The sequence below is a fragment of the Bacillus rossius genome, chromosome 3, assembly GCF_032445375.1.
Source record: "Bacillus rossius redtenbacheri isolate Brsri chromosome 3, Brsri_v3, whole genome shotgun sequence".
In the NCBI taxonomy this organism is placed as follows: domain Eukaryota; kingdom Metazoa; phylum Arthropoda; class Insecta; order Phasmatodea; family Bacillidae; genus Bacillus; species Bacillus rossius.
Genome location: NC_086332.1, coordinates 126,333,423 through 126,360,597, shown reverse-complemented (window position 1 = coordinate 126,360,597; position 27,175 = coordinate 126,333,423). Strand labels below are relative to the sequence as shown.

Below are 27,175 nucleotides of genomic sequence, written 5' to 3'. Positions count from 1 at the left end.
ATGGCTGACAAAGGTAGAAAAGAAAGTACTACCTTGTCCTTTCCAGTAGGAAGATGACCATAGATATGACAATACGTAGAGATGAGCATCTTAACATTGGTTACACTTTTCTGGACTTAACTGCAATAACTCAATAATTAAATCTTAACCACAATATTTATATAAGCAAAAGGAAAAATTAATTTACTATGTTTAAAGTCTTTTGAAGTCCATAGGTTTTTCTTTTTAATCCACAAAGCTTAACAAAGACAAATATATTAAAAAAAAAAGATTTTTATACAAAACAATTATTTCTTACAAATTGTTACTTCAAATAATAATAATTTCATTATACTTCAAATAATCAAAAGGTTAAAAACAATTAGTTATTGCAAAGCAATATAATTTAAAAAATGTAGCCGCCCAGTTTGCATTTAAAATTAAACAAGATATATAAGCAACAATGGGCGCATGCCCACACAACAAGTGCACAATGGAACAATGGGCATATCTGCCATTTTTGTAAGAAGCCTGGGCATGTAATGAAATAGTGTAGGTCACTAATACAAAACAATGCTTAAAGCAGGGAGGTAAAGTGAGCGGCTTCCCCTGAAAAACCAAACAAGCCAATAATTCTCAATACAATGCTCAACTATTTCGTCAAATCAAAACTGCCCAGCATTTTCAAAGAAACTTTGAAATCCAGATTCCTTATAAGCGGGCCCCAGATCATATTGGTAGTCTTGGTCTACCTAATTTTTTGGGTTAAAATCCTGCAACTGTCCCTCGTATAGCAGTAAGTTTCAATAATTTTGAATAAGAAGCTCTTGTAGATTCAAGATCCACACGTTCCATTATTTCATATGATTTGTTTACTAAGTTAAAAGCAGCAAACCTAGTCAAATTTGTGGAGAAAGGTGATTTTAAGTATTACACTGCATCTAATGATGTGTTACCCATATTTTGTCGTTCGACCATCAAATTTAAAAATTGCACATTTTACTTGGATTTCCATGTTAGTTTCTAAAGATGTGATTTTAAACTTTATTCTAGGAGCAGATTTTATGTCCAAATCTGGACTTGTCCTAAATATGCAGGAAAAGTGTGTTTTTTTTTTTAAGTTTCAGCCTAACCTTAAAATACGTTTTGTGGGCACTAAGCAGCCAAATAATAGCTTTGCAGAAATTAGTACAGAGAGCAACAGTAATATAGAGAATGACCCATTGAATCATTTACCTCACCAACAGCGTATCGCTATCAAAAATTTGTGTGAACAATTTCCTATGGTTCTAACCTCAGAATTAAGACTTACCTACCAAACTGTTGGAATACGAAATTAAACTTAATGATAAAAGTTATGTCAAAAGTCAACTTTACCATCTTGCACCTCCCCAAATGAATCTCCTGAGAAAGGAAGTACAACAATTATTGGATAAAGGGGTCATTGAGCAATCTACTTCTTAGTATGCTACTCCCGCATTTTTGGTCCCTATACCTAACAGCAAACAACGAAAGGTTGTAGACTTTTGTACGGTTAACCAAAAAATGGAAATTGAGTCTGACCCTTTGCCTGATTTGCATTCGGCATTTCATTGGTTTTCTAAGGCAAAATATTTTTCAACCATTGATCTAAATTCTGCATACCATCAAATTCCTTTGAAAAAATACCAATAATTACTAGTTTTTGCGTACCATGGAATTTATACCAATTTACTCGTGTTCCTTTTGGTCTTGCGACAGGCGCACAGGTCCTCACGCGTTTATTGGATCAGATTTTTCATGATATCAAATTTAAATTTGTATACAACTATTTGGATGATCTGGTGGTATATTCCGAAAGTTTCGAGGAACATTACCAACACCTGAAAGACGTACTGTCTCGTTTGGAAAAGGCAGGTTTAACAGTGAATCCCCAAAAGGTTAAATTTGCAGTTCAGGAAATTTCATTTTTAGGTCACAAAATTTCTTCTCAAGGCATTTCCATTGACCCTGAACGCACCAATAAATTAGAGATTTTCCACCACCCTGTGATGTCAAGGGTATAGCCAGATTCATCGAAATGATTCAGTTCTTTGGAAAATTTATCCCTCATTAGCTGAAAAATCAGTCCCTTTAAATCACTTACGAAAAAAAGAATGTGAAATTTGAATGGGGAGAGGAACAAATAAAGGCATTTGAAACTTTGAAACAGGATATTATGAGTCCACCTGTTCTCCGCATGGCGGATTTTTTAAAACCCCTTATTTTACAAACTGATGCTTCTAGATCAGCCATAGGAGCAGTTTTGGCACAAGAGTTCGATGGTTTTAGACACCCTATTGCATTTGCAGCCAGAACACTCACTTTTCAGGAGAACAAAATCATCGATATATGAATTAGAATGTTTGGCTGTTATTTTTGGTATCGATAAATTCAGACCTTATTTAGAGCATGCAGAATTTTTTTTTGGAAACCGATAACCAAGCGTTATCGTGGCTTTTGGCTCACCCACGTCAGCTTGGCAAAATTGGTTGTTGGGTCATGAGAATTTCTTCATTAAAGTTTAAAGTTCAACATATCGGTGGAACACAGAATGTAGTTGCGGATACCCTTTCACGCATGTTTAATGATACACAGGTTGATAAACCCCTAGATGAAGCTGCTATTAAAGTACTCTTAACCGAATTTCCCTTGGCTTTCAAAAATATTCAGGCTCATCAGAAAGAGGTTGAAAAGCTGCAGAAAATTGTAACGGGTTTTAGAACTGGCATTTCCCAGGGTATATATATTTTATCTAAAGGTATATTGTATTCTATAATTCCAAATAACCAGAGACGTATTGTGCTACCTAAAATTCTGAAACCAGTTGTATTTGAAATTTTCATTCCTCACCTATTGGTGGACACCTTGGCATTTATATAACTATAGAGGCTATAAGGAAACATTTAGTGTGGAACGGTATGCAAAATGAAATTTCAGAACGAGTTAAGAAATGTTACCTGTGTGCTTTTAGCAAACCTGCTCAAAATACCCATTTGGGTTTAATGGCATCAGATGTAACTGAACGGCCAATGCAGAATTTATTCGTTGATTTTGTTGGCCCTTTGCCAAGGATTAAGCAAGGGCATAATATGTCGTTAGTTTGTGTTGACGCCTTTTTCCAAATTTGTTTGGCTTATCCACTTAGAAAAGCTGATGCACATTCCACTATCAAAGCTCTTCAAGCTCAGATTATTCAAAATTTTGGTATTCCATCTACTATTGTTTCAGACAACGGATCTCAGTTTTCTTCTAAATTATTGAAGAATATGTGTTTCACCCACGGCATACGTCACATTACCTTGTCTCTATACTATCCTCCGCCTTCGCATGCAGAAAGATTCAATCTTAATCTCCGTTCAGCATTAATTTTTTTCCATGCGAAAGACCAGTCTAGTTGGGACAAGAATTTAGTTTGACTACAAATGTCTTTCAATTATGCCCGCCATGAATCCCATAAATCTACACCATTTAATTTATTGTTTAATTTTGCACTAAATAACCCTTTGTCAAATCTTTGGAGTCTAAATGATTTGTTATTACAGGATCCACAAGGTATTAAAGAAGTTTGGGCATTTGCCCTCAAGAATATGAAGCGGTCTCATAATAAAATCTTATTAAATATAACAAGAATCGTATTGCAAATCCCTTTCGGCCAGGTGATCTGGTTTTGTGCAAAGCACACCCTACTAGCAAAGCAGTCGATAAGAAAATGTCTAAATTGTCTTTTCGTTGGTCAGGTTCATACCAGATAGAGTGCTTACCTACCCTTGTTACAGCTAGCTTAGTAAACCCTGACATGGGAATTTATGTGACGAGAGTTCACATTTCCCATTTGAAGAAGTATTATTCCCAGCCTTCAGTTTAAGTGTGCATTGTCTAGGAACTGCAGCCTAACTTTGTGTCCCACTGTTGGCATGTTTACGTAGTTATTAGGGTCTTTGACTCATTTGATCGTGGACTGATCACCCACGTGTCCTAGTCTATGAGTACCTTGTAACTTTTGTACTCGAGTCATAGATAATTAAAAAACCACGGTCCTAGTTTTTTTAAGTTTTGTTGCAACATTTTATTTAGTTTTTGTTATTTCATGGGAACAAGTTTGGGTTTATAAGGTAGAAAGGTTATTAAATTTAAAAGTAAGGGTAAACCAATTTTTGTTTTATAGGTTTATATTTTCCAGTTGTTTTTGTGGAATCTCGGATCAACATGTATGTGACCACGTGTCTTTTCTGGTTATGTGTTTTAGGGTATGTTGTCCGTATGCTCCGGGATTTTGGTACCTGTTCGTGGCGGGAAGCCTTCTTTCGTGTCTCTTCTATTTGGTTCTCGGCGATGTTACGGTAAACCCTCTCAACACTGGTATTTTATTTGAAAAGGAAGATACATTGTTGTTCTCGGACAAATTCTGTTCCGTCGTGTTGAATTTTGACTTGATTCAACTGGAAAATGAAAGTAATTATTTCGAGGTGGCATTAAATGACATTATTAAAGTAAACAAGTGCACCATATAGAAAATGATTCATGGAATGATAATTTTGCTTTTGTGATCCACCAACTTGAAGATAATTTTAATGCATATAAATCAGAGACCAGTGCAATGACTTCTTTGTTGCCTCGAAAACATTCTCGCACTAAACATGGTTTGCATGACTACGGTGGGAAAATTTTGAAAACAGTGTTTGGAACTCTTGACAATGATGACTTAATTAGTTTGGAAGCTCGTCTCATGGCAATATCACTTAGCCAGGATGAAATTTCGGCCAGTGTTTTGAATCATATGATTGTTGTGCAACATTTAGAAGAAAGAGTGATTAATAACACGAGACTTGTGAGAAATCTAATAGAACATTATCTTGATAGCCACAATGCATTTTTTAAAGCTTTTTAATAATTCAATTCACGAAATTTGGGATAAAATCATGTTGGTGAATTGGCGAGTTGACTTAAATACCCTTTTATTTAGAATTAGCGAAGCCCTATCCTCTGCACGTGTTGAACTTTCTGATTTGAGGCAAGCCATTGAAAGTAGTGTACATGGCAAATTAAGCTCTGTTTTGTTGCAACCGAAGTTTTTTTTTTATCAACATTCTAGAAAAGTTCAACATTTAATCTCTCTACCCTTACACATGTTTGCTACAGTCTCTTTTGATAATCTATATATGTTTAATGGTCTTAGTTCGGTCCAAGCTGTAATTTTAAATTGTTCATTGAATGTTGTTATAAACATACCTCTTGCCAATAAGGACAGCAGTTTTGAATCATACCGTGTTTTTGATTTTCCATTTTTCTTTCACAAACTTAACCATTACCTGCTTCTTAAGGTTCACGATATCCTGTTAGTTATCCTGATAGAAAATTTTTAGCTACTGTTATCTCTAATGTTCTGTCTGGTTGTAAGAAACATGGCATAACTTTATGTCCCTCTGTTTTTCCTTTTTTTGATTCCTATGTAAATAGTTGTGAATTTAACCTTTTCCTTGGTAAACCTTTCTTTGAAACATGTGATAAATCTATTGTTTCCTTACAACTACCTTTCTTCCTGAAGACAAATTCTTTATGGATTTTTGCAAGCAACACGTCCATTGATGTTACCTTTTTATGTCGAACTACCACCAAATCTCTTTCACCGTTTACCATACCAATAATCGGTAGTGGTTTAATCAGTAACGCCTCACATTGTGATATTGTAAGCCCTTTTTATAGAACTTTTGGTTCTGTTAGTTCATCGTTAACTTTCAATTTAACCTTGCTTACTATACATATTCCTAAAGAAGATTTTAATGTAAGTAAGTTGACATTCGCACCATTCAGTAATTTAACTTTAAATAACTCCATTGTTAAAGAGATCAGTAAACTTTTAATATCGCAACCCAGTGGTGCGCCTTTTCATGATGTGATTAATCTTCTACGACCTCACCAGCAAGTTGAATCCAGTTCCTACCTTAACATTGTTGCTGTATCCTTATCCTCTCTTGTTGGCCTTGCCATTTTTATTCCCAGCCGTACTCTTTGTTTCAAATTCCGGTCTCAAACGACCACCCCTCCTAACTCTTCCTCTGCTATACCTGCAGGTACTATCTTGATTCCCTTAACATCATCCTCCACCGTGGAGTAATTGTATCTTGTGTAATCTTTTTTTGTTTTAATGTTTGGGTGTTACCCTTGTCATGGGTATTTTAGTTTTAGTTTGTGCACTATTGCCATCTGCCAGCTGTGGTGTACTTTGAGGAGGGGAGTGTGTGCAATTGTGCACTTGTGTGGGCATGTGCCCTTTGTTGCTTATATATTTTGTTTAATTTTAAAGGCAAACTGGGAGGCTACATTTTTTTATTATATTGCTTTGCAATACCTAATTGTTTTTAATGTTTTGATTATTTAAAGTATAACAAAATTATATTACATTTAAGTATAAATATGTAAGGAATTATATTTTGTATGAAAATCATTTTTTTATATATTTATGTCTTTGTTAATCTTTGTGTATTTAAAAGAAAAACATATGGACTTGAAAAGTCATAAATTAATTTTTACCCTTTTTTGTTTATATAAATATTGTGGTTAAGATTTCATTATTGAGCTATCGCACTTAACTGCAGGAAAGTGTAACCAATGTTAAGATTCTCATTCCTACGTATTGTCATATCTATGGTCATCTTCCTCTTGGAAAAGTCAAGGTAGTATTTTCCTTTCTACCTTTGTCAGCCATGATATAACCTACTAAATTTTGTGCTCTACAAGAATCCTTCGACATCAATGTCTAAAGTTGTGTGGTTATTACCGCATTAGGTGAGTTTTACTGTCTTTTCCCAGGAATCAGTTTTTTATAATTATTTATGGGATAGTTTTATTATTGTTGTTGTTATAAACTAGTTTAGTGGTCCGGGTGTTGGCGACCTCTCGCTGCCCCCATTCCTAAGGCGTGATCCATAAGCTTGGCCCATAACATCTGGGCATCCCAGGGCTTGCCCCGTGGTTCTACGGCGATGGGAGCCGCCAACGTAAATTCCAGGAAAGTTTTCCACAACTAATCCTTCTAAGCATGCAGCATGGGTAGTTAACCTGTTTCGGCCACCTGTATCTCCATACAATTTCATTGAACTGCCCCATTTTGCACCTAAATCCACATTTAATTAAAGTATGTTTTTTTTAATACTTGTATTTTTGCTGAATTTCCTTTAATAATTTAAATGTGATATGTAATAAATAATAATATTTTTTTGTAACGGGCCCCCTTTTTTGTGTTGACTGTACGAATATTCAAGGAATACTAATTTTTTCTTGTTATAATAAATATGTTCTTTAATGGCTGACCCGAAATCAGTGTGTATTTTATGTTACAGTTTCCTATCCTTATATTTAATTTCTTTTTAATATATATACTTAATAGGTTATCAACTTTTGTTCTGTAGTTTTTCCAGTCGGCATATTTCTTCTCTACTCTTGATTTATTTGAATACGACAATATACAGCACCATGGAGCCTAAGGTCGCGGAAACTGTGCTTGATTTAGGAAGGATGTGGGGATGCTTTGGCTTCAGGGCCGAAAGATTCCGAAAATTTTCGAAGGGGTGGTAGATAAATACTGACTGACGTCGATATATTCTGGCGCCTGCTCGCAGCACGACCGACTGAGGAGTGCCCTAACCGAGAAGTCGACTAGTACATATCTCGCACGAGGCTACTTCGAAAGCATGGGGCTTATGGAAGAGACTAGTGCAGTGCACTGGTGGTTTGGAAGAGAAGGACAGGGGAATGTTGGCTGAGTGCTTCGCTAGGGGGCAGTGGCATTTAGCGGACACTCGGAGTAGTTTATAACTCCGCCACTAGAGGTCAGGGGCAGTATATTTGAACACTCTTGTTCCGACCTTGAGACAGGTTGCCTGGGGTTAAGGACCGGTCAAAGCTCTGGGCAATGTTCCCAGGAAAGGCTGGAAAGGGCTGGGTGAGGAAATTTGCAGGTGCAGTGGAAAATGTGCTCTACTGAGCCTTAGGAAGTGCCAAAATGTTGGGGAAACTGAGTCCTGTACATGGCTGAAATTGCTCTCGTAAGGCAGGGTCTAAGAAACGAGCTGCTCTGATAGCTTGCAGGGCATAGTAGTTTTCGTCATGGCTGCAGGGAGAATTACAGGTGTCAGGTGTGCGCCAAAGCATGGATAAGATGAGCCTGAATGCTGGCTCATGAGATGGTTGGCAAAAATCAGATACATAGATTGGAACGAATTAGGGAACTAGACTGAAAAAGATTAAGTGAGAGTGTGCAGTAAGTTAAAGAGTTTAAGTTTTAGCTACAAAATTACTGCTAATAATTTAAAACTTACGATTTACAATTGTGCCCAAAAATGCTAATTGGCGGCCACAATCTTAACTAACACTAAAACAGGTAGAAGATAAGCAAACAAGATTATGTTTTTTACTTTAATATGATTCACCTTTCTAGTTCCTATTGTTAGAAATAATTAAATTTTAAATATGTCTCCCGTGAGTCCTCTGATTATATAGTTGTTACTGTGTAGCCCATATAAGGCAGTTTCCAGAACTTAGATAATTAAATTTATATACAAGTTTTCTTTAACTACACAAGGGCTGTACATATTGTAGCAGAGCATGGTGCATCTATCATGGTTTACTTATAAGCCTACCCTTGTGTTATAGTACTACTAAAAAAAATTAATTTTAAATCCAAAATTTTTAAATGGTTAATCTAATGTAAACTTAATCTGACAAATATTATTTTCACCTCGTGATATTAAATTTAACTCCAAAAAAGGTTTTCCACTTATCAAAAAAAATTGTCTGTTTCACCCTATTCAGTAGGCTTTATTATTGTTCATGCAATCAACTCCCCACCCAGGGGAGAAATGAAATTTTAAATTAGAAAGACGAAACATATTTTCATTTCCCACTGGCCGCCTCTTTGACTTCGGTATGGTTCAGTCACCCAGCTGTTTAACGTATCCCACGCGACGCATTATCAGTCACACACGTACTTCTCCCTCTCCCCCCCCCCCCCGCCCCTGCACCAACATCAAGCCACGTGACATAAACTTGCAAGAATGCTGGCTGCCAGTACATGCGATAACACATGCGTGAACACAGACAACACCCCCCTTTCCAGCCTATCACCTCCATGGGCGCATCCCACGGGAGTTAAACATAATTATAAATACTTAACCCACTGATCAGGGTGAGTCAGGATGAGACCAATTCAATAATAGTATAATCTTAGTAAAATTAAGAGTGTTATTGCATGTGCATAGTGAGTAAGCTTAAAGTAAAGTATAATTTTTAATACCTTCCATACTCTAACTACTCTAGCTGTCGGCAGAGTGTTACTTATACAATTAAAAGTATAGATATTTTTCAACATGATTACTCCCCAATATCTTTTAAAAGATGAGTGAATCTATGAAATCGCTTTTCGTGGACAACATTCCTCAGGTGATGTCCAGACACTGAGGAAAATACTCAGAGCGGCCTGTGATGGTCAAACATTGGCATCAATGTCCAATTTGACATTAGATACTTTAGAAATATTTTTATTGTGGTTTGTAGCAAATTCCATGACATCGTCACCTACACAATTGGCTTGTCCGTAGAGACAAATAAAGCAAACATCCAACGCATGTTAGCACGATTTGTGCATGTGACCACAAGGTTAACCAATCTCCTGATCCTCTCCACCAACAAATTGATAGGTATTTACAGGCTTGAAATTGAAGCATGCCAAAGGCAAACCCCAGTCCTCAATAATAGGCTGAGAGAGAAGTTAGCCTCAATACAGCAGGCACCTCTTGAACCTGAAAAACAGAACCCCTGTACCCACCAACCTATACCTACCACAAACACCATATCAGTAGAACAATCAAGGCCATCATCCCTTACCATTTCAAAAACAGACCCACAGGTGCTGCCATCGGACATGAACCTGACATCTCACTTACCAACAATACCGACTCTCCAGGCTTCATCATCCCTACCAATTTCCTTCAGCTACCATCCAATCTTATCCCCTCCACCATCATGGTGCTGATATCCAACCCTATAACCAAAGTAACTTCTACTTGTCCCATGCCCGAGCTCACATCTCATCCCTCCCAATCAATGTACCTTCTTCTCACCGCAGCAGCCACCTACAATCCTTACTGCCAATTTCAGTCCGTCTTCTCATTCCTCCAAAATACTCCCGATCTACACCTTTCCCCTTTCACCTCTGATCTACCACTCCCCCAGGCTCTCTCATGTACCTTGGCCCCATCTGTGCTGCAGTCAGTGACTGTGCCACCCATTTCAAGGTCACGCCCACTGTTACCACAAATCAGTCCTTCAACCACCTACCAACCATTGCCACCTACGGTCTACCAGCTGCGAATCCACCCCAATTCGTCACAGCCACAGAGCATTGACCCCACCCCAGTGCAAACCCAGGCACCCTGACCTGCAGCACAGGAACCTGAATACCAGGTCTATGGAAAAAGTTCCCACCCCATTGAAATATTACTATCTGGTTTCCCTGAAACTAATGGGTTAGAACCTACCAGATTGATTAAACTACTATGCCATTTGCTTGAATTGCACCAAAAGGGTAACATACCCGATAAACAGTTGTTCAAGGTAATTTTCCCTTTAATGCAGCCACCACTGAGCGAGCGCACCTCCATGGCAATAGAAAACAATTCGACCTTTGATCAGTAGGTATCATGCTGAACCATAAAGTTTTTTTTATTCAAGCTTGTATGCTCACAAATTTAAGGTTAGATTGGTATAACAGACTGCAGCCAAAGAACAAAGCCTTGACACACTATATCTAAGATATAAAAGAGGCCGCACAAGTTCTTCGCCTCGGCATATCAGAGAGAGAGATAGTGTCGACTATCGCTGACTGCATGAATCCTGCAGAGTGCTCACCTGCAGTGTTCCAGGCAAGACCACAAACATTTGCAGAACCGGACTAGCTCTACATTCATAACACTAATGTCGAGTTTGCTTATTTCCAAAGAAACCAGCAATCATTACTTACCCATTGCTAAACCCAGCATGGAAAATAAGAGTAAACATATACTCAACCACAGCACCAAAATTGGTCTTATTATTTCTGGCCTAACAGACCTAATTTTAATAATGAACCAAGACCATATTGCACATACTGCCACAGGTTAAAGCCTGCTACAGAAGAATGTCGGAATAAAAATAAACAACAAAAATGCTCCACCCAAAGAAACAGTAAAGAGGTGGCCCCGAATATAGTGTTCTGGGTCACCTAACACAAACACACAATTTAATCACTCTTTCAGATTCACACCTAAAGATGTAATTGACCAGTCCACAAACCATAACATAAAATTTTCTAACCTGGAAAAACCTGACCACTCAAAATCTTCCAGAAAACACAATAACAGAAGACTGAAAATTACACAACAAAAACAAAGGGCCCCAAATGATCGAAAAGTAAAAAATTCTTTAGTCCCCACACAGTGTTTAAACACATGTATTCATCCTAAAATTCCTGGCAAAGGGATCTATCACAACTTTTTTGCGAATCTACCCACAGTATTACCCTGTGTTAACACTATAATCGGGAAACATGAAATACCAGAGGACTTATGGACACAGGCTACGTCCGTAGCTTCCTTTCAGGGCACCTGCTAATGATTTTGCAATAAGACAAGTTAGTTCAGAAAACTGAACCCATAAGCATATACTGTTTTACTGCATCAGAACAACCATTGAAAGTAAACACGGTAGCTTTCATTAAATTTAAAATTGATTTATTCTCTTGGAATTTTCCCATTCTAGTATCGCAAGACTTAGCAACGGATCTCATTTTCGGATCCGATTTCATAGCCAAAACAGGCTTAATAACTGATCCGAAAGCAGCAAATTGCAAATTTTAATTTAATAAACAAGTTATAATTTCTTTTGTGTCCCCTGCAAGGAGGTATCAGAATAATGTGAACACAATTGAGACTGAAATTGAGGATGTAAATGAGTTGTCCTTGGAGCACTTCAATACAGACCAGAGAAAAATGATCAAAAATGTATGCCATAATTTCCCAGATGTTTTAACAAAAAAAGTAGGGCGCACACATTTGTTACAATATGAGATAACACTTTACACAAATCCCCAGTGGAATATCATTATCAACTACTAGGCCCTAATATACAAATTATGCGCGAACACTTTCAAAGTCTATTGGACAAAGATGCGATCAAACCCTCTACCTCCAAATTTGCTTCTCTGGCATTTTTGGTGCCTTAAGGTCAAGGTCACCGCTTAGTGGTTGACTTTAGAATAATTAACTGGGAGATAAAAGTAGAAATGGTATAGTTACCTGATTTGAATTCAGCTGGTCATTGGTTCAGCAAAGCCAAAATCTTTAGTGTTTTAGATCTTAACTCTGCATATCACCAGATCCCGTTAACTCCAGAATCAAAACATGATACCAGGTTTTGCATCCCATGGAATTTGTACGAGTACAAGGTGGTCCCTTTTGACCTAGCCAAAGGCACACAAGTATGAAAACGCCTACTTGACCAGGTTTTCGGCGATTTAAAATTAAAATTTTTATTCAACCAAAAAGGTCAAATTCGCAGTCTCGGAAATTTCCTTTCTGGGACATTTAATTTCTAGCAGAGGAGTGAAAATCAACCCGGCCCGTACACAAGCGTTAGCCGATTTCCAACCACCAAAATACCCCAAAGGTATTGTAAGGTTTAATGGCATGGCCAATTTCTATTCAAAATTTATTCTTAATTTTGCAGAACATGCAGCTCCATTAAACACACTCCGCAAGAAAAACACACCATGTAATTGGGGTCCAGAACAGGATAAAGCCTTTAATTACCTAAAACAAGCTATAGCCAGTCCCTCTGTACTTCGAATGGCGGACTTCACTAAACCATTTATGTTACAGACTAATGCCTCGAGTATCGCCATTGGGGCCGTACTGTCTCAATAATTCTAAGGTCACAGACAACCAATAGCTTTGCCTCTCGTACTCTAACCCATCAAGAGAGGAAAGCCTCATCGATTTACGAACTCGAGTGTCACGCTGTTGTGTTTGGAATCGACAAGTTTCACCAGTACCTTGACATAATGAATTTTTATTAGAAACTGACAATCAGGCACTCGCTTGGCTTCTGGCGCACCCCACACAACTAGGTAAACTTGGTAGATGGATCACGAAAATTTATTCTCTCAAATTGACAATTAAACATATTAGGAGATCACAAAATATCATGGCAGATACTCTCTCTCTCTCTCTCAAATGTTCGAGAATCCCTCTAGCTCCAATATTCTGGAGGAACATCCGATTCCATGCAACACACTTCTCACAGATTTCCCGTTAGTATTTTCAGAATTACAGACATCAAATTTCGGACATAACTAAACAAATAAAATCAGGATCAACATCTAAATATTGTAAGCTTCTGAAGGGACTCTTGTATAGGCGAACACAACAGTGCAAAACTTACAGAATAGCACTCCAACAAAATCTAAGGGACATGGTTTTTCAGATTTTTTATTACTCGCCCATTGGAGCACATCTTTACACTTACAAAACAATTGAACGCATACGCCGACATTTCATCTGGGGCGGAATGCATCGAGACACTACCAAAGGAGTAAAATTATGCAAATTATGTGCACTTAGTAAACCAGCACAAAAAACCAATTTCGGATTCTTAACTTCTGATGTGGCCAAAAGGCCCATACAAAAATTATTTATAGATTTTGTGGGACCCTTCCCACATTCAGAAACTGGACATGCCATGCTCCTGATCCACATCGATGCATTTTCTAAATTTTTAGGCTCATACCCCTTCGGAGAGCCACCACACAAACAACAATAGAAGCATTGCAAAATCAATTTTTTAAAAAAATCTGGACTGCCATCAATTACTGTCACAGATAACGCGACTCAATTTACATCAATAATCTTTAAGAATGTGTTTTTTCACTTGGCATCCAACATGTAACCACATCCCTACACTACCCACCACCTTCGCATGCAGAGTGTTTTAGTAGGAACCTCCGATCTGCTCTAATAGCATATTATGTGAACTCGCAGTATAGATGGGACACCAACCTAGTCTGGTTACAAATGGCATTTAATTATGTCAACCACGAAGGTCATAAAACCACACCATTTGAACTCATGTTCACCTACAAACCCAATATTCCTCTTTCAAATAATTGGTCCTTAAGTGAGCTGCTACCAGATGACCCTCACAATATGAGAGAGGTCTGGAGAAGAGCTCAAAGAAACTTAGCCCACGAGGTCAGCAGGAAAAAGTACAACCAGAAACATTCAACCAATCCCTACAGGGTAGGTGATATCTTGTTATGCATAGCACACACACAAAACAAGGCGATCGATAAACGATCAGCCAAGCAAGCTTATTGTTGGAGTGGTCCGTGGCAAATCCAATGCTTTCTAACACAAGTAACGGTCGCACTAGCCGACCCTATTTCTGGTGTCAATGTTACACATGTACTTATTTCTCAACTGATAAAAGTGAACCCTAATATGTAATAGGGCACCCCTCTTCTTTCCTCCTACTCGAGGAGTGGCAACTTAAACTTCACCATGCCATCCCTAACACTTGTTGAAAATATAGAAGCAAAAATCCTAGGTCCTAATTATAATTAGTAAAAGTCCATGGCATTAGCTTGTAAGAGTGCTAGCACAACATTTAAAAAATAAAATGTTAGGTACAATAAGAGCTTTATATAAAGATGTTTTCAACTAATTATTTAAACTAAGAAAATGTTTCGGTTAAATGTTATTTTTAGTGGCGCCACTTAGTTCTTAAGGCTGTTTGTAAAGTATAAGTAATTATGATACTTAGTAAGTACGACATTTATTATGATTTGTTTACCTTACTCAAATATGGGACAAGGTAAATCTGTCACTTCTCCAACCTTATGCTCTCATTTTTGGTCACTTATCCTGGTTCTGCCTTTCAGAGGAGGAGTCTGTGCTATACATTTGAAGTATTTGGCACATATTTATTTTTCACCTAAATTCTCCAACATAAAATTGGTTAGACCTTTGTGCATACTGATATAATCTTTCTTACGAAAGTCCCGCGACACGTTCCCAACGCTTCAACCTACATCCAGATGTAATTACGCCTATGCTAGAAATTCGCCTCACTTTTCTCCCCGCCTCGAGTCACGAACCCGATCAGTGTCCGACTTCGTGACAGACAGCGTAAACCTCAGCTGCCTCCCGCAGCAACCCCGTTCTAAGAGCCCAGCTTAGGTTAACCACGCCAGGCATTCCCCCTGCCTAATGTTTCAGTGCCATCTGGCAAGTATCGGCGCCCAGCAAAAGAGATTTCCCACAAGCTAACACCCTCCTCCATCCATTCCAGGAAATTCCGCCCAGATCAACGACCTCACGGTCTCTAGAACAGACCACTGGCCGGCAAACGGACAGCTTGCGCCATCTTCGGGTGGCAAAGCGAACTAACTTACCTTTAGTTAGGTGTCGGAGCAAGACCTCTGCCGGTCGCTCCACAACACACACTAGGTTCCATTCCACTCCGTCAGAGCTCGCACCAGTGGGCTCCATATGGACCAAGATTTCGCTAGTCCCCTCTCGCGGGACTCTGGCGTACGAACACCGAGTCAGTTCCGGTTGTCCCCGACAGAGCGCTCTGCTTTGCACCTTTGAGGTCCCTTCAAGTAAGGCAATTAGCCCTCTTTATATTTATTCTTGGTGGGCGGGGCAAGTACTCCGCGGGCTTATTCCAGCCAATCAGAGGTCATTTCTCCTACTCCGTAGGACTCCGGGCCTCTCGCCCCAAGTTTAACCACATGTCACCTGGGAGATAGGGAGATTCGTCCTTCTGCAGTCACCGCGATCACATATCGCGCCGGAGCTCATCGCCCGCGACTTTAACATTTTCGGCCGCAACTAAACTAAGTTCGGGAGTTTTCCCTAATTTTTTTTATTAATCTAGTTGGCTAGTCGCTTTAGTTCAGCCGAGTAGTTAGTGATTACGATGTCTCGCTACGGTTAACCACGTCCTCTCGTGCTGCCTCTTTTGAGGGAGTGACACACTTCACTCTAACCCCAGACTGGTTAGAGGAAAACTCAACGGACTTTTAGCTATATTTGCCTCTCCATTTAATGTTTTGATCTAACGTTTATATTTATTTGGATTATTTACTACTGGACCCCATTTTTTGGTTCCAGTGGGGTACATGAGCCATTTCAAGAATTTTTCAAGTCCCAGTTTAAGAATTAGTGCAAGACTTTTCAAAATTTAATCTACAAAATTCACGCTGGTCCCTCGGAAATATGGTTAATGCGAGAATCTCCTAGTTATCCTCAGCCAATTGAACAGTCCTCTGTGGAATATTGTGAATATATACTCCAGCACCGATCAGAACAAACTATTGTCTTAATCCGATTAAATTTATTAAAATTATATTTATTTTGGTGAAAATAGGATTGTTTAAATTTGTAAATTGTATTAAATTGTTTTAATCGATATTTACTAACAGCCCGGGCTCTTCTTATCATTAATTCTGCCAAGGGAAATTTTGTAATTTCAATGAATATCCAAAGAAAATATAACTAATCTTAATTAAAATAAAACAGGTAAAATATAAGCAATCTGATTTGCTGTTTTACTTAGAATACGATCCACATTCTTTGTTTCAATTGTGAGGACTTATTAAATTTTAATCATTTCTTCCTTTTAGTCCTATGGTTATACAGTTGTTACTGTGTAGCCCGTATAAGGCAACTTCCATATATTTGATAAATAAATTTAAATACAGTTTTTTCTTTAACTACACAAGGGCTTGAACAAATTTAAGTATCAGGTCGCACAGCAGACTAACCTAGGCCAAATACAACGGGATCTCCAAGATACTAGTGGACTCAGAACTACTTAACTACACGTTGTTAACAGATGTCAGCCTTACCGGAGATAAGACTCGAAGCAAAGCACGTTCGGGCTCCTCGCCGCGATTTGATTGCGTCTTCCGTTTGGTTTAGAACCGAGGAATATAACAATAACAGTATTTATAAATGTAATCAACAAATGTTGAATCGATTCACAACTATTTTGTGCTTATATGTTTCATGATATGTGAGATGTGAATGGTGCAATTCGTTTTGCGGTGAGAAAAATCACAAGGAAGGGTTAATAAAGTTTTTTTGACGCTGACATAGTCTAATATTGACCCAAGTGATTTAGTCTGGAGAAATTATTTTTTTCCGATATAATGGAGCGGTTTATTCTACTAAGTTCCTTTGGACAAATACGCCAGTCTTATAAAAAACATGAACTGTATAATGTTTTGTTTTGGGTAATAAAAGGAAAAATTGTTATAACGAAAAATTTGAGGGATGTACAAATTTGTTTCCGCACTTATTTGGCAATCTTGGTGTTGACTTACTTTAACCATTGAATATACATTATATATATTTATGCTTTAACTTTGAATGGAGTCAACTGGCGAAGAAATAATACGGGAATATAAAAGTTATTTTAATGCTCGTATGTCACACAACGCACAGGATGTGTGCATGTGTGATATACACATCATTTTTTTTTGTAAATGGATCAGAAATATTAATGTAAAATTACAGATTTTTGTAAATTTGAATATTTACATGAAAACCACTGTATAACAAAAGTATAACGGAGTGTCAGTCACAATAGTGTTCGCAATAATACTGGGTTAGAATTCTTACCCAAGAATGTATGCTTTATGTTGTATCAGTACTTCAAATAGTTCTTGTTCTCTGAATAGTTTTCCATTAATAATAGCGCACATTAATAAGCATAGTAAAAATAATATACAATTATTGACTATTTGATTATCTTTTCCATGATTTAAAGAAATTAAAGTTGAATGCAACGTAAATGGAAACGTACAATTGTGCACCGTTTTCGTAATAAATACTTAGTAACAAGATAAAAACATATTTCACGTATTCAGAAATAACCATAGCCATGTGATGTACAAAGTTACAATATCATTCACGTAGTATTACACACTAATGCTAGGCAACTGGTTTCCAAATGAAGCTTTTGAAAAAAGAAATAATATTTATATTCTGTGCAGTGTCTGCAAGTGTTTAAACTAACAAGAAAGAAAATCAAGGATGGATATTAAATGGCAGCCACGTTATTCGCTGTAAAGTACGCCATTGTCTGCACAGCACGAACATGATAAAAGCTGCGCTCCTGCTGGGCGGCTTGTGCTAGAACTCTATCCTTGTTCAACAAATGAGAAGTTCACAAGCTGTCAGAAGCTGTTTTTGTAATTTTTTATCTATTTTTTATTTTATATTATTATTATTTTTTATTTTGAAATTTTTTCTGTGATTTTTTGATATCAAAGAAATGTGTGTGTCGGTTTTCTCCGTGCGCTTCAGATTATTCTTGCCAATATTTTGATGCTTTTCTCCATGTACTCCCGATTATTCTTGTCAATATTTTGATGGTTTTCTCCATGTTGATGATACAAGTTTGAAGTACCTGTTTCATGAAGTTAGCCAAACTTGTGCACCAATTCACACGCCCAGCTGCCAGTTGGACTTAGCCTCAGACGTGAGTAAGCTGGGCTTTTAACTTTTTTACGAGGCTGTGGTGCCAACAGGAGATAGTTGCAGAAGAGGTAACTGGTCACTCATTCAGAGACTCATCTAAGCATGAAAATTGTTTTACTTAATGAGTCATGCCATTTTATTCAAAGTTAAATTTAATTAATTGAATTTCTGCTACTAAATCATGACTTGTCATATTTTTATCAGGTGGAATTCAAACGAAAATACCATTACTCAGTCATATATAATAATAAGCTCTGAGACATCTGACAATCACTAATAAGCAAGACGAACTTCCTTCTCCTTGGTGCTTAGTGAAGCCATCCTTCTTTTGCGATCGTTAGTGAGCATCCTGCATCCCACTTATAATAACTACCGTTAATAATATTTACCTGTAAGCATTATGTGGTGTCATATGTTGACAATAATCGACACTACTTTAAACAGGTTATTTTGCATGAGATAAATTAACTCTCACCACTGAATGATACTATTGTAGTCAGTTAGAGTCACGTAGTCTCGTAGCCACGTAGCCTCGTGTACTGGAAGCTTCGTAGTCCTGTAGCCTCGCAGTATCGTAAACTTGTGTTCTGAAATCTTCGTACTCATGATGCCTTGGAACCTCGTAGACTTGTAGCTACGTAACCAAGTAGCCTTGAAATCACGTAACCTTGTGTTCTGGAAGCTTCGTAATCTTGTAGCCTCGCGATCACGTAACCATGTAGACTTGCAATCGCATAGTCTCGTAACCACATGACTCGTAGTCACGTAGTCATGATGCCTTGGAGCCTCGTAGACTTGTAGCTACGTGACCAAGTAGCCTTGTAATCTTATAACATAATGCTGTTGGGGCAGTTGGAGCAAAAGAGAAAATTCCGTCGAAGACAGATGCGGCAATTGGAGCCTTGTAAACTTGTAGCTGCGTAACCAAGTAGATTTGTTATGTTATAACATAATGCTGCAGGAGCAGTTGGAGTCAAAGATTAAATTCAGCCGAAGACAAATGTCGCAATTTGAGCCATGTAGACTTGTAGCTTCGTAGTCAATTACTCATGTAGACTTGTAGTCCTGTATCCTCGCAGTCTCGTAAACTTGTGTTCTAGAAGATTCGTAGCCCTGTAGCCTCACAGTTTCGTAAACTTGAAGACTCGTAGTCACGTAGTCTCGTAACCTCATAGCTTGTAGTCGCGTAGTCATGATGACTTGGAGACTCGTAGACTTGTAGCTACGTAGCCAAGTAGCCTCGTAGACTTGTAGCTACGTAAACAAGTAGTCTTGTAATCTTATAACATAATGCTGCTGGAGTAGTTGGAGCTTTGTAGACTCGAAGGCAGTTGGAGGAGTCTTGTAGACTCGTAGAATTGAATATTTGGAGCCGAGTAGACTTGTATCCTTGTAGCTTCATAGACATGTAGTTTCGTAGCCACGCAGCCTTTTAGCCATGTAGTCTCGCAACCATGTATAACTCGTAACCAGCTAGATCCTTGTAGACTCGTAGCCTTGTAGCCTCATTGTCTCTTAGACTCGTAGCATTCTGGCCAAAAATCAATGGAGCTGTTGAAGAAAAAGGCAGTTGGAGCCAATGACTGTTGGAGTCAATGACTGATGGAGCCAATGACTATTGGAGCCAATGACTATTGAGGCCAATGACTTATGGAACTAAAAACTGATGGATTCATAGACTGATGGAGACATTATATCCTAATTTAAAATTGACAATCGCATCCTACCGAGTTGAATGTACGGGAGAATGTACCTCCTTTTCGTTAAATGAGCTTTCGGTTTGTAGAATGTGCTTCCTTTTGATTGACGGTGCGTCCAAAATGTGCTTTCTTTTTTTGATTGAGCTTTAAAATCTGATGCCTTTATGATTATGCTTCCAAAATTTGCTGCCTTTTTGATGGGGTTTTTGGTCCTCTTGTAAGCATTAAAACATGTTACGATGGTTTAAATTATTATAATTAGATGACGATGAAGAAGGTCGCGAGGTTCGGAAATAACTGGTCTACACGTCTGACATTGTTTATGAGCCGGCCTCGCGGTCCGAAGACGATTGGTCTATATGGATGTATGGCTTTGTACATGAACGGTTTAGAGGTTATTCTAAGTATCAACAACTAGATTTTCATGTTAGGCTTATCGGCAGAGTATTTAATTCGTCGAACATTGTCATATATTGTCTTGAGTTGTTTATCGTAGAGTGAATGATTAATAAACTTCGCGAAAGGTAATGAAAAAAAAATTATTTAATATTTAGTTACACTTGTCACTGGTCAAGAAGCAAACCGTCGACAGGAATCCATCGATTCAATATGTAAATTAATTAGTTATTTTTTCGGTGAATTTTGGAATTTTTCCCGAATTTATAAGTCAATAAATACAAATATCCAAGATGGCAGTCGTGATGGCTTATAGGATGATGGTAGTAATTGATTTTAAGCCTCTTTTAGGATTTTGAACATGATTTATTGAAATTATTATTTTTTTACATATAATTATTATTTTTTGCTTTGTCCAAGGATTGAACCAAGAACAGGAATCGATATAATCAATCATTACTTTAATGGGTGAATTTGTTGATGAATTTTGGATTTTTTCCAGAATTTATAGCTAAATAATTACAAATTACGAAGATGGCACCCAAATTCTAAGATGGCGAGCACCTTAGTAATAATAAATGATTACTGCACTCTAGTGGGTAAAACTTAAACATTTTTATGGTAATGTACTCTATAAGACGAGTACACACAAGATGGAGTCCTCCAGCAGACGAAAACACGATAGTGGCAATGACTTCTAGCAGGTAGTAGCTCCTGGTAGCATGTACTGAACATAAAATGTCGGATCCATGATGGTCGTCAAGGTCAAGGTCAAATGTCAATGTCAAGGTCAAATTTCAAGGTCAAGGTCAAAGTTCAAGGTCAAGGTAAAGTTCAAGGTCACGGTCACGGTCAAAGTTCAATGCCAACAGTTGAGGACAAAGGTATGGTGAACAGAAAATTATACTAACATGGCGCTAGCACACTCTAGTAGACGAAAACAATATGGTGGCCTCCAGCAGACGAAGACAATGTGGCGGACATGACATCATACCAGTTGACGATATATATACCTCGGTATTGGTGGTGTGAGGTCAGTCTAGGTAGCTTCCATGGAGGAAGAACTGTTGTTTTTTTTAATTTTTTTGCTCTTACCAATTTTTAACCAAGGACGGGAATCGTTCTAATCAATCAGTATATTGATTAAAAATTTATTTAATGAATTTTGGAATTTTTCCCGAATCTTTATCATCAAAATTACGGATTTTCAATATGGCGGACATGACATCATACTAGGTGACAAAATATATATACTTTGAAAAATGTGGTGGCGGTCAGTCTGGAAGCTGCCATCATGGAGGAAGGAGCCTGTCGCCTTTTTTTTGCACTCGTCGGGTTTGAACCGAGGACTTTTTATTGTAAGTCTTTTTTATAAAAAAATTATTAAAATTATTATTTTTTATTATTTTAAAATTTATTCCAAATTTTTTCGTTAATAAATGAAAAATTCAAGATGGTGGTCAAATCCAAGATGGCGAACATTTGTTTAGATTAATATTTTATTTAGTAATTTTTTTTATTAATTTTAAAATTTTTTCATTAAAATCGGATAATAAATAAAGATTTTCAAGATAGCGGTCGTAACAGCAATGGCAACGGTGACGTCATAGTCCTAAATGACGTCAGCGGCTTATAGCGGCTAGTTCTTAGGACTTTTAAGCCACTTTTAGGAATTTGTGTTCTTTCTAAGGCAAAAGACTTTTGAGGTTTTTCGAAATCCTAATTTTTGAATTTTTGAGGAAAAAACGAGAAATTTTTCCTTAAAATGGTAATTTTTGAGTCATTTTGAGTCATTTTTGAGGAATTTTTGAGTCCCAGATGGCCGCCGTGACGTCAGAGCAATCGGCAGGCTCCACGGCACAGGCACCACAAGCCTGAAGCCTGTGCCAGTATGCCCATTTACATACTACTTTCGATTTATACAGTCTTCTTAGAAGGCGAAGCGAGTCCGTTGCATACCTTGACATTTCTTTTCGAGTCAGTTATACATCACATATGAAAAAACCAGGCATGTCTATTCAGTAGCCAGGCTCGTAATACGCGGCCAGGCACATCCAGTAGATGGTTAGTCACATTCAGTCCGTTTCCAGGCACGTATTTGACGTTCAGACACGTCCAGTAAGGGGCAAGACTAATCCAGTCGGTGGCCAAGCATGTATATTCAGTGGCCAGGCATGTATTTTGCGTACAGACATATTCAGGTTGTTAGCTAGACACGTCCAGTTGGTGGTTAGTTACTTCCAGATTGAGGTCAGGTTAACACGATCAGTTAGCGGTCAGACACATCCCGTCGGTGGCCAGGCACATCCAGTAGTTGATGTCCGTCGCCAGACACGTATATTAAATTAACATGATGGTAATGCACTCTAGCAGATAGCATGTTTACTACGTGACACTAGTGCTCCTTTTTTATTACTGAATACAAGATGCGGCGATGTCCTCTAGTAGGCGATGTGTTATTACTAGCGCTTCTGATAGCGAGTACTGAACTCAAGATGGTGGATCCAAGATGGTCACCATGGTCAACATTAAAGATCAAGATCAAATATTAATGTAAAGTTTTTAGGTCAATGTCAAGGTGAAAGTTCATGTTTAAGTCAAAGTTCAAGATCAAGGTAAAATTTATAGGTCAAAGTCAAAGTTAAAGGTCATGGTTAAAAGTCAAGTTCAATGTTCAAGGTCATTGTCAAATGTCAAGGTCATGATCAAAAGTCAAGCTTAATTTAAAGGTCATTGTCGAATGTCAAGGTCATGGTCAAAGATCAAGGTCGAGGTCGAGATCAAAAGTCTAGTAGACAAAAATTAAACTAACATGATGGTTGCGCACTCTACCAGACGAAAAAAAGATGGTGGCCTCCAGCAGACTAAAACCAGATGATGGATGTGATGTCATACTAACTGTCGATATGTGTACCTTGTCATTAGTGTTGGGAGGTCATTCTGCCAGTGGCTTACGTCAAGGATGTCGTCATATTATTTTTTTTTCGTCTCTGGGTTTGAACCAAGGATGCAAGCCCACATTTTGAATAATATTTTATTAATATTTGATTCATTATTTTTTTTATAAATTTTAAATTTTTCCCATTAAAATTTGATAATAATTATTGTTTTAAGGTAGCTGTTATGACATTTAATCCAAGATGGTAGTGTGTTTTTATAAAAAATTTTATTCATTTTTTAATACATTTTAAATTTTTTTCTGATTATCTAGCTTAAAAATTGCAGATTTTAAAATGTTGAGTGAAACGAAAATCGCTACGGTGTTTTAAATTAATTATGTACTAAAATTTGTTCATTATTTTTTATAAATTTAAAAAAAAATTACCGATTTTCTAGCATAAAAATTACGGATTTTAAAGATGGCCGTCGTGTAGTCATACTTCAAGATGGCGAAGTGTTTTTATAGAAAAAATTGTTATTTGATATAAATTTTGAAAATTTTCCCTAATTTATATATTAAAAATATAGATTTACAAGATCGCGGTTGTGAAATCGTAATAAAAATGGCAAAGTGATTTATATTAATTTTTAAAATATTTATGATATTAAAAATTGTTCCCTAATTTATAGCTTAATATTTACGAATTCAAAGATATCGGCCAAATTTCAAGTTGTCGGATCCAAGGTCAAGGTCAAAGATCATGGTCAAAGGTCAAGGTCAAGGTAAAAGGTCAAGTTCAGTGACATCCAAGATGGCCGCCGTGACTTCGGGATCCACAGACTGAATTCCGGCACCAAGCATCACACCCTGCACCCTGTCTCAGTAGTTTCATTTGTACACTACTACGTGGCATAGAATTTTAATTCAATATGACATAAGTGTTAGTAATAATACCTTTTTTTATTTTTCTGTGAATGCTCGATCATTTTTTGTTTGTTTTTTTAACTGTCTTATGTTTAACGGAATAAAAATTTTGCTAATGCCTTACCTCATTGCTGAAGACACAACTATGTGTTATTTTGGCTGAGTATATTTATCTTTGTACCTGTTCGAAAAGTTCCGAAATGCCTTAAATTTTGCTAATTTATTGTTCTGTCACCTTTAGGGCCTGTTATTCCTTCGCGCTTATCTTTTAATTTTGGAAATCTACGTTATTTCAAAAGATTCTATTGTTTGTTATGTTCAACCTTTATTAAACGATATGTTTTTCCTCTCGCTTTGTAATGACAGCGTGGTGTGTGTTACTTTTTGATGCCATTAAATAATTTTGATTATTGAATAATTGCATTGGGCTATTAAAATTCGTTTTCGTGCAAATTCTGTGACGTGTTTTTATATTTATTTATTTATTTATTTACCGCTAGATTTGCTTCCCTGTCTTCTACTAGAAATCTTGCTCTTGTTTTGTAGCCCTACCCCCCAGCGCACGAGGGTAGCTTTCTCTGGGAATAATATTTTCTACTGAACGCTTAAATCTGTATCCTGCTTTATTTGGGTGCTCCCGATCTGTTGGAATGCTTTTCAGTGAGTCGGGCACAGCGAATGTGTCTTAAGACCAATTGAAAGCACAGTTTACAAAATCAATATATTAAACAATATATATCATTCAAATATTATATTGTCTAATTCGTATGATGGTTAACTTTGTTTATAATAATAATTATTACGTAATAAGAGTGCACATTGATACATTTAAAATAAAACTAAACATGAAACAGATATGAAGTGAAGATCAAGACTCGCAAGATGGGTCCTGTAGCAGGCGCACGACTCACCTGAAGGGCTTTTCGCCAGAGTGTGTCCGCACGTGCGCTGTCAGGTTGGCTGCCTGGCTAAACGACTTCTTGCAGTCGCCACAGCGGTACGGCTTCTCTCCTGAGTGCGTGCGCAGATGCGTCTTGAGCGTGCTAGGGCGCGCATATGTCTTGCCGCAGATACGACAAAGGTTGGGGCGAGGAGACTCCTCCAACGACACCTTCGCCTACCACATGCACACACACAAATTGCTGTAGTCATCAGCCTCCCCACTTAAAAACATTGCCTTGTTTTCGTTCTCTGCTCACACTATGCCTTAGCTGCATGCCACACCAAAAACACGTTTTCTTAGCCTTTGGACACACCTAATCTCTCTAATTTCCTTGGTAATCATATTTACCCTCTCTCAAAATAACGTGGCTCTTCTGCCCAATACACTCACACATTTCCTTGGCTTTTGGCTCCAGAAAAGATTCTCATTATTATTAGTTATCCCCCCACCACTCACTCGTATTGCTGTGGCTGTCAAACACCCTTCACTTAACAACCAAACCCATCACTCACTCTTATTTCCGAGGCTGTCGTCCCAGCCACTAACTCGTATTTTAAAGGCTGTCTGCCCCACCACACATTAATTTCCGTGGCTGTCGGCTGAACCACACACTCATATTTCCAAGACTATCGGCCACATCGCACATTCATATTTCCGAGACTCTCATGCACACGCACTTTTACCCGTTGCCTTAGCTGCTGGTCACAGGTACTCACTAACATTTCCGAAACTGAAAGCCCCATCGTTTAATCACATTGCCACCAGGCGGCACCCCATGGCACTTGGCAGGAAATCTCACTTGCATTGACTTGGCTCTCACCGTTATCGGTTACTCTCAATTCAGTGGCTGTTTTCCATGCCACAAATACATATTGCCGTAAACACATCTACAAACATGCCATGGCTGTCGGCCCTAACAAACTTATATGCCATGGCTGTTGGCCCCTACAAACCTACATTGCAATGATAGTCGGCACCCACAAACTCACATTGCCATGGCTTCGGTCCCCACAAAATTTCATTCCATGGTTGTCGGACCCCACAAACTTACTTGTCATGGCTGTCGACCCCCAAAAACCTACATGCCATGGCTGTTGGCCCCCAAAAACCTACATGCCATGGCTGTCAGCCCCCACAATCTAACATTGCCATGGCTGTCTGCTCCAACTACCTACATTGCCATTACTGTTGGCCCACACAAACACAGATTTCCATAGCTGTCTGCCCCCACAAGCACACATTACCAATGCTGTTGCCCCCCAAAAAAATTACATGCCTTGGCTTTCGGCCACCACAAACTCACATTGCAATAACTGTCAGGACTCACAAACTCACATTGCTATATCTGTCGGCCACGATTAAATTACATTCCATGGTTTTCGACCCCCACAAAAACACATTCCTATGGCTGTCAGCCCTACAAAATTAAATCCCATGGCTGTCGGCCCCACAAACTCACAATGTTATGGCTGTAGGCACCCACAAACTCACCTTGGAATGGCTGTCGGTCCCCACAAACTCAATTGCCATGGTTGTCGGCGCCCACAAAATTACATTCCATGGCTGTCAGCCCCCACAATCTCACATTACAAGGTTTTCGGCCCCCACAAACTCTCCTTGTCATGAATGTCGGCAAACACAAGCTCACAAAGTGATGGCTGTCGGCCCCATACAAACTCACATTGCTATGTTTGACGGCCCCCACAAACTCACATTGCCATGGATCTTTGCCCAAATAAACTCACATTGCTAT

The 27,175-nt window shown here is 38.1% G+C and overlaps 1 protein-coding gene across 1 annotated transcript in view; it reads right to left on the bottom strand.

Moving 5' to 3' along the window:
• The window catches only part of LOC134531231 (protein glass), a 663,482-nt gene that overhangs the window by 124,062 nt on the left and 512,245 nt on the right, over positions 1-27,175 (bottom strand). Inside the window, exon 6 of the mRNA XM_063366906.1 lies at positions 25,391-25,596. Within this exon, the coding sequence (XP_063222976.1) occupies positions 25,391-25,596 (206 nt within the window). The remainder of the gene's footprint in view (positions 1-25,390; positions 25,597-27,175) is intronic.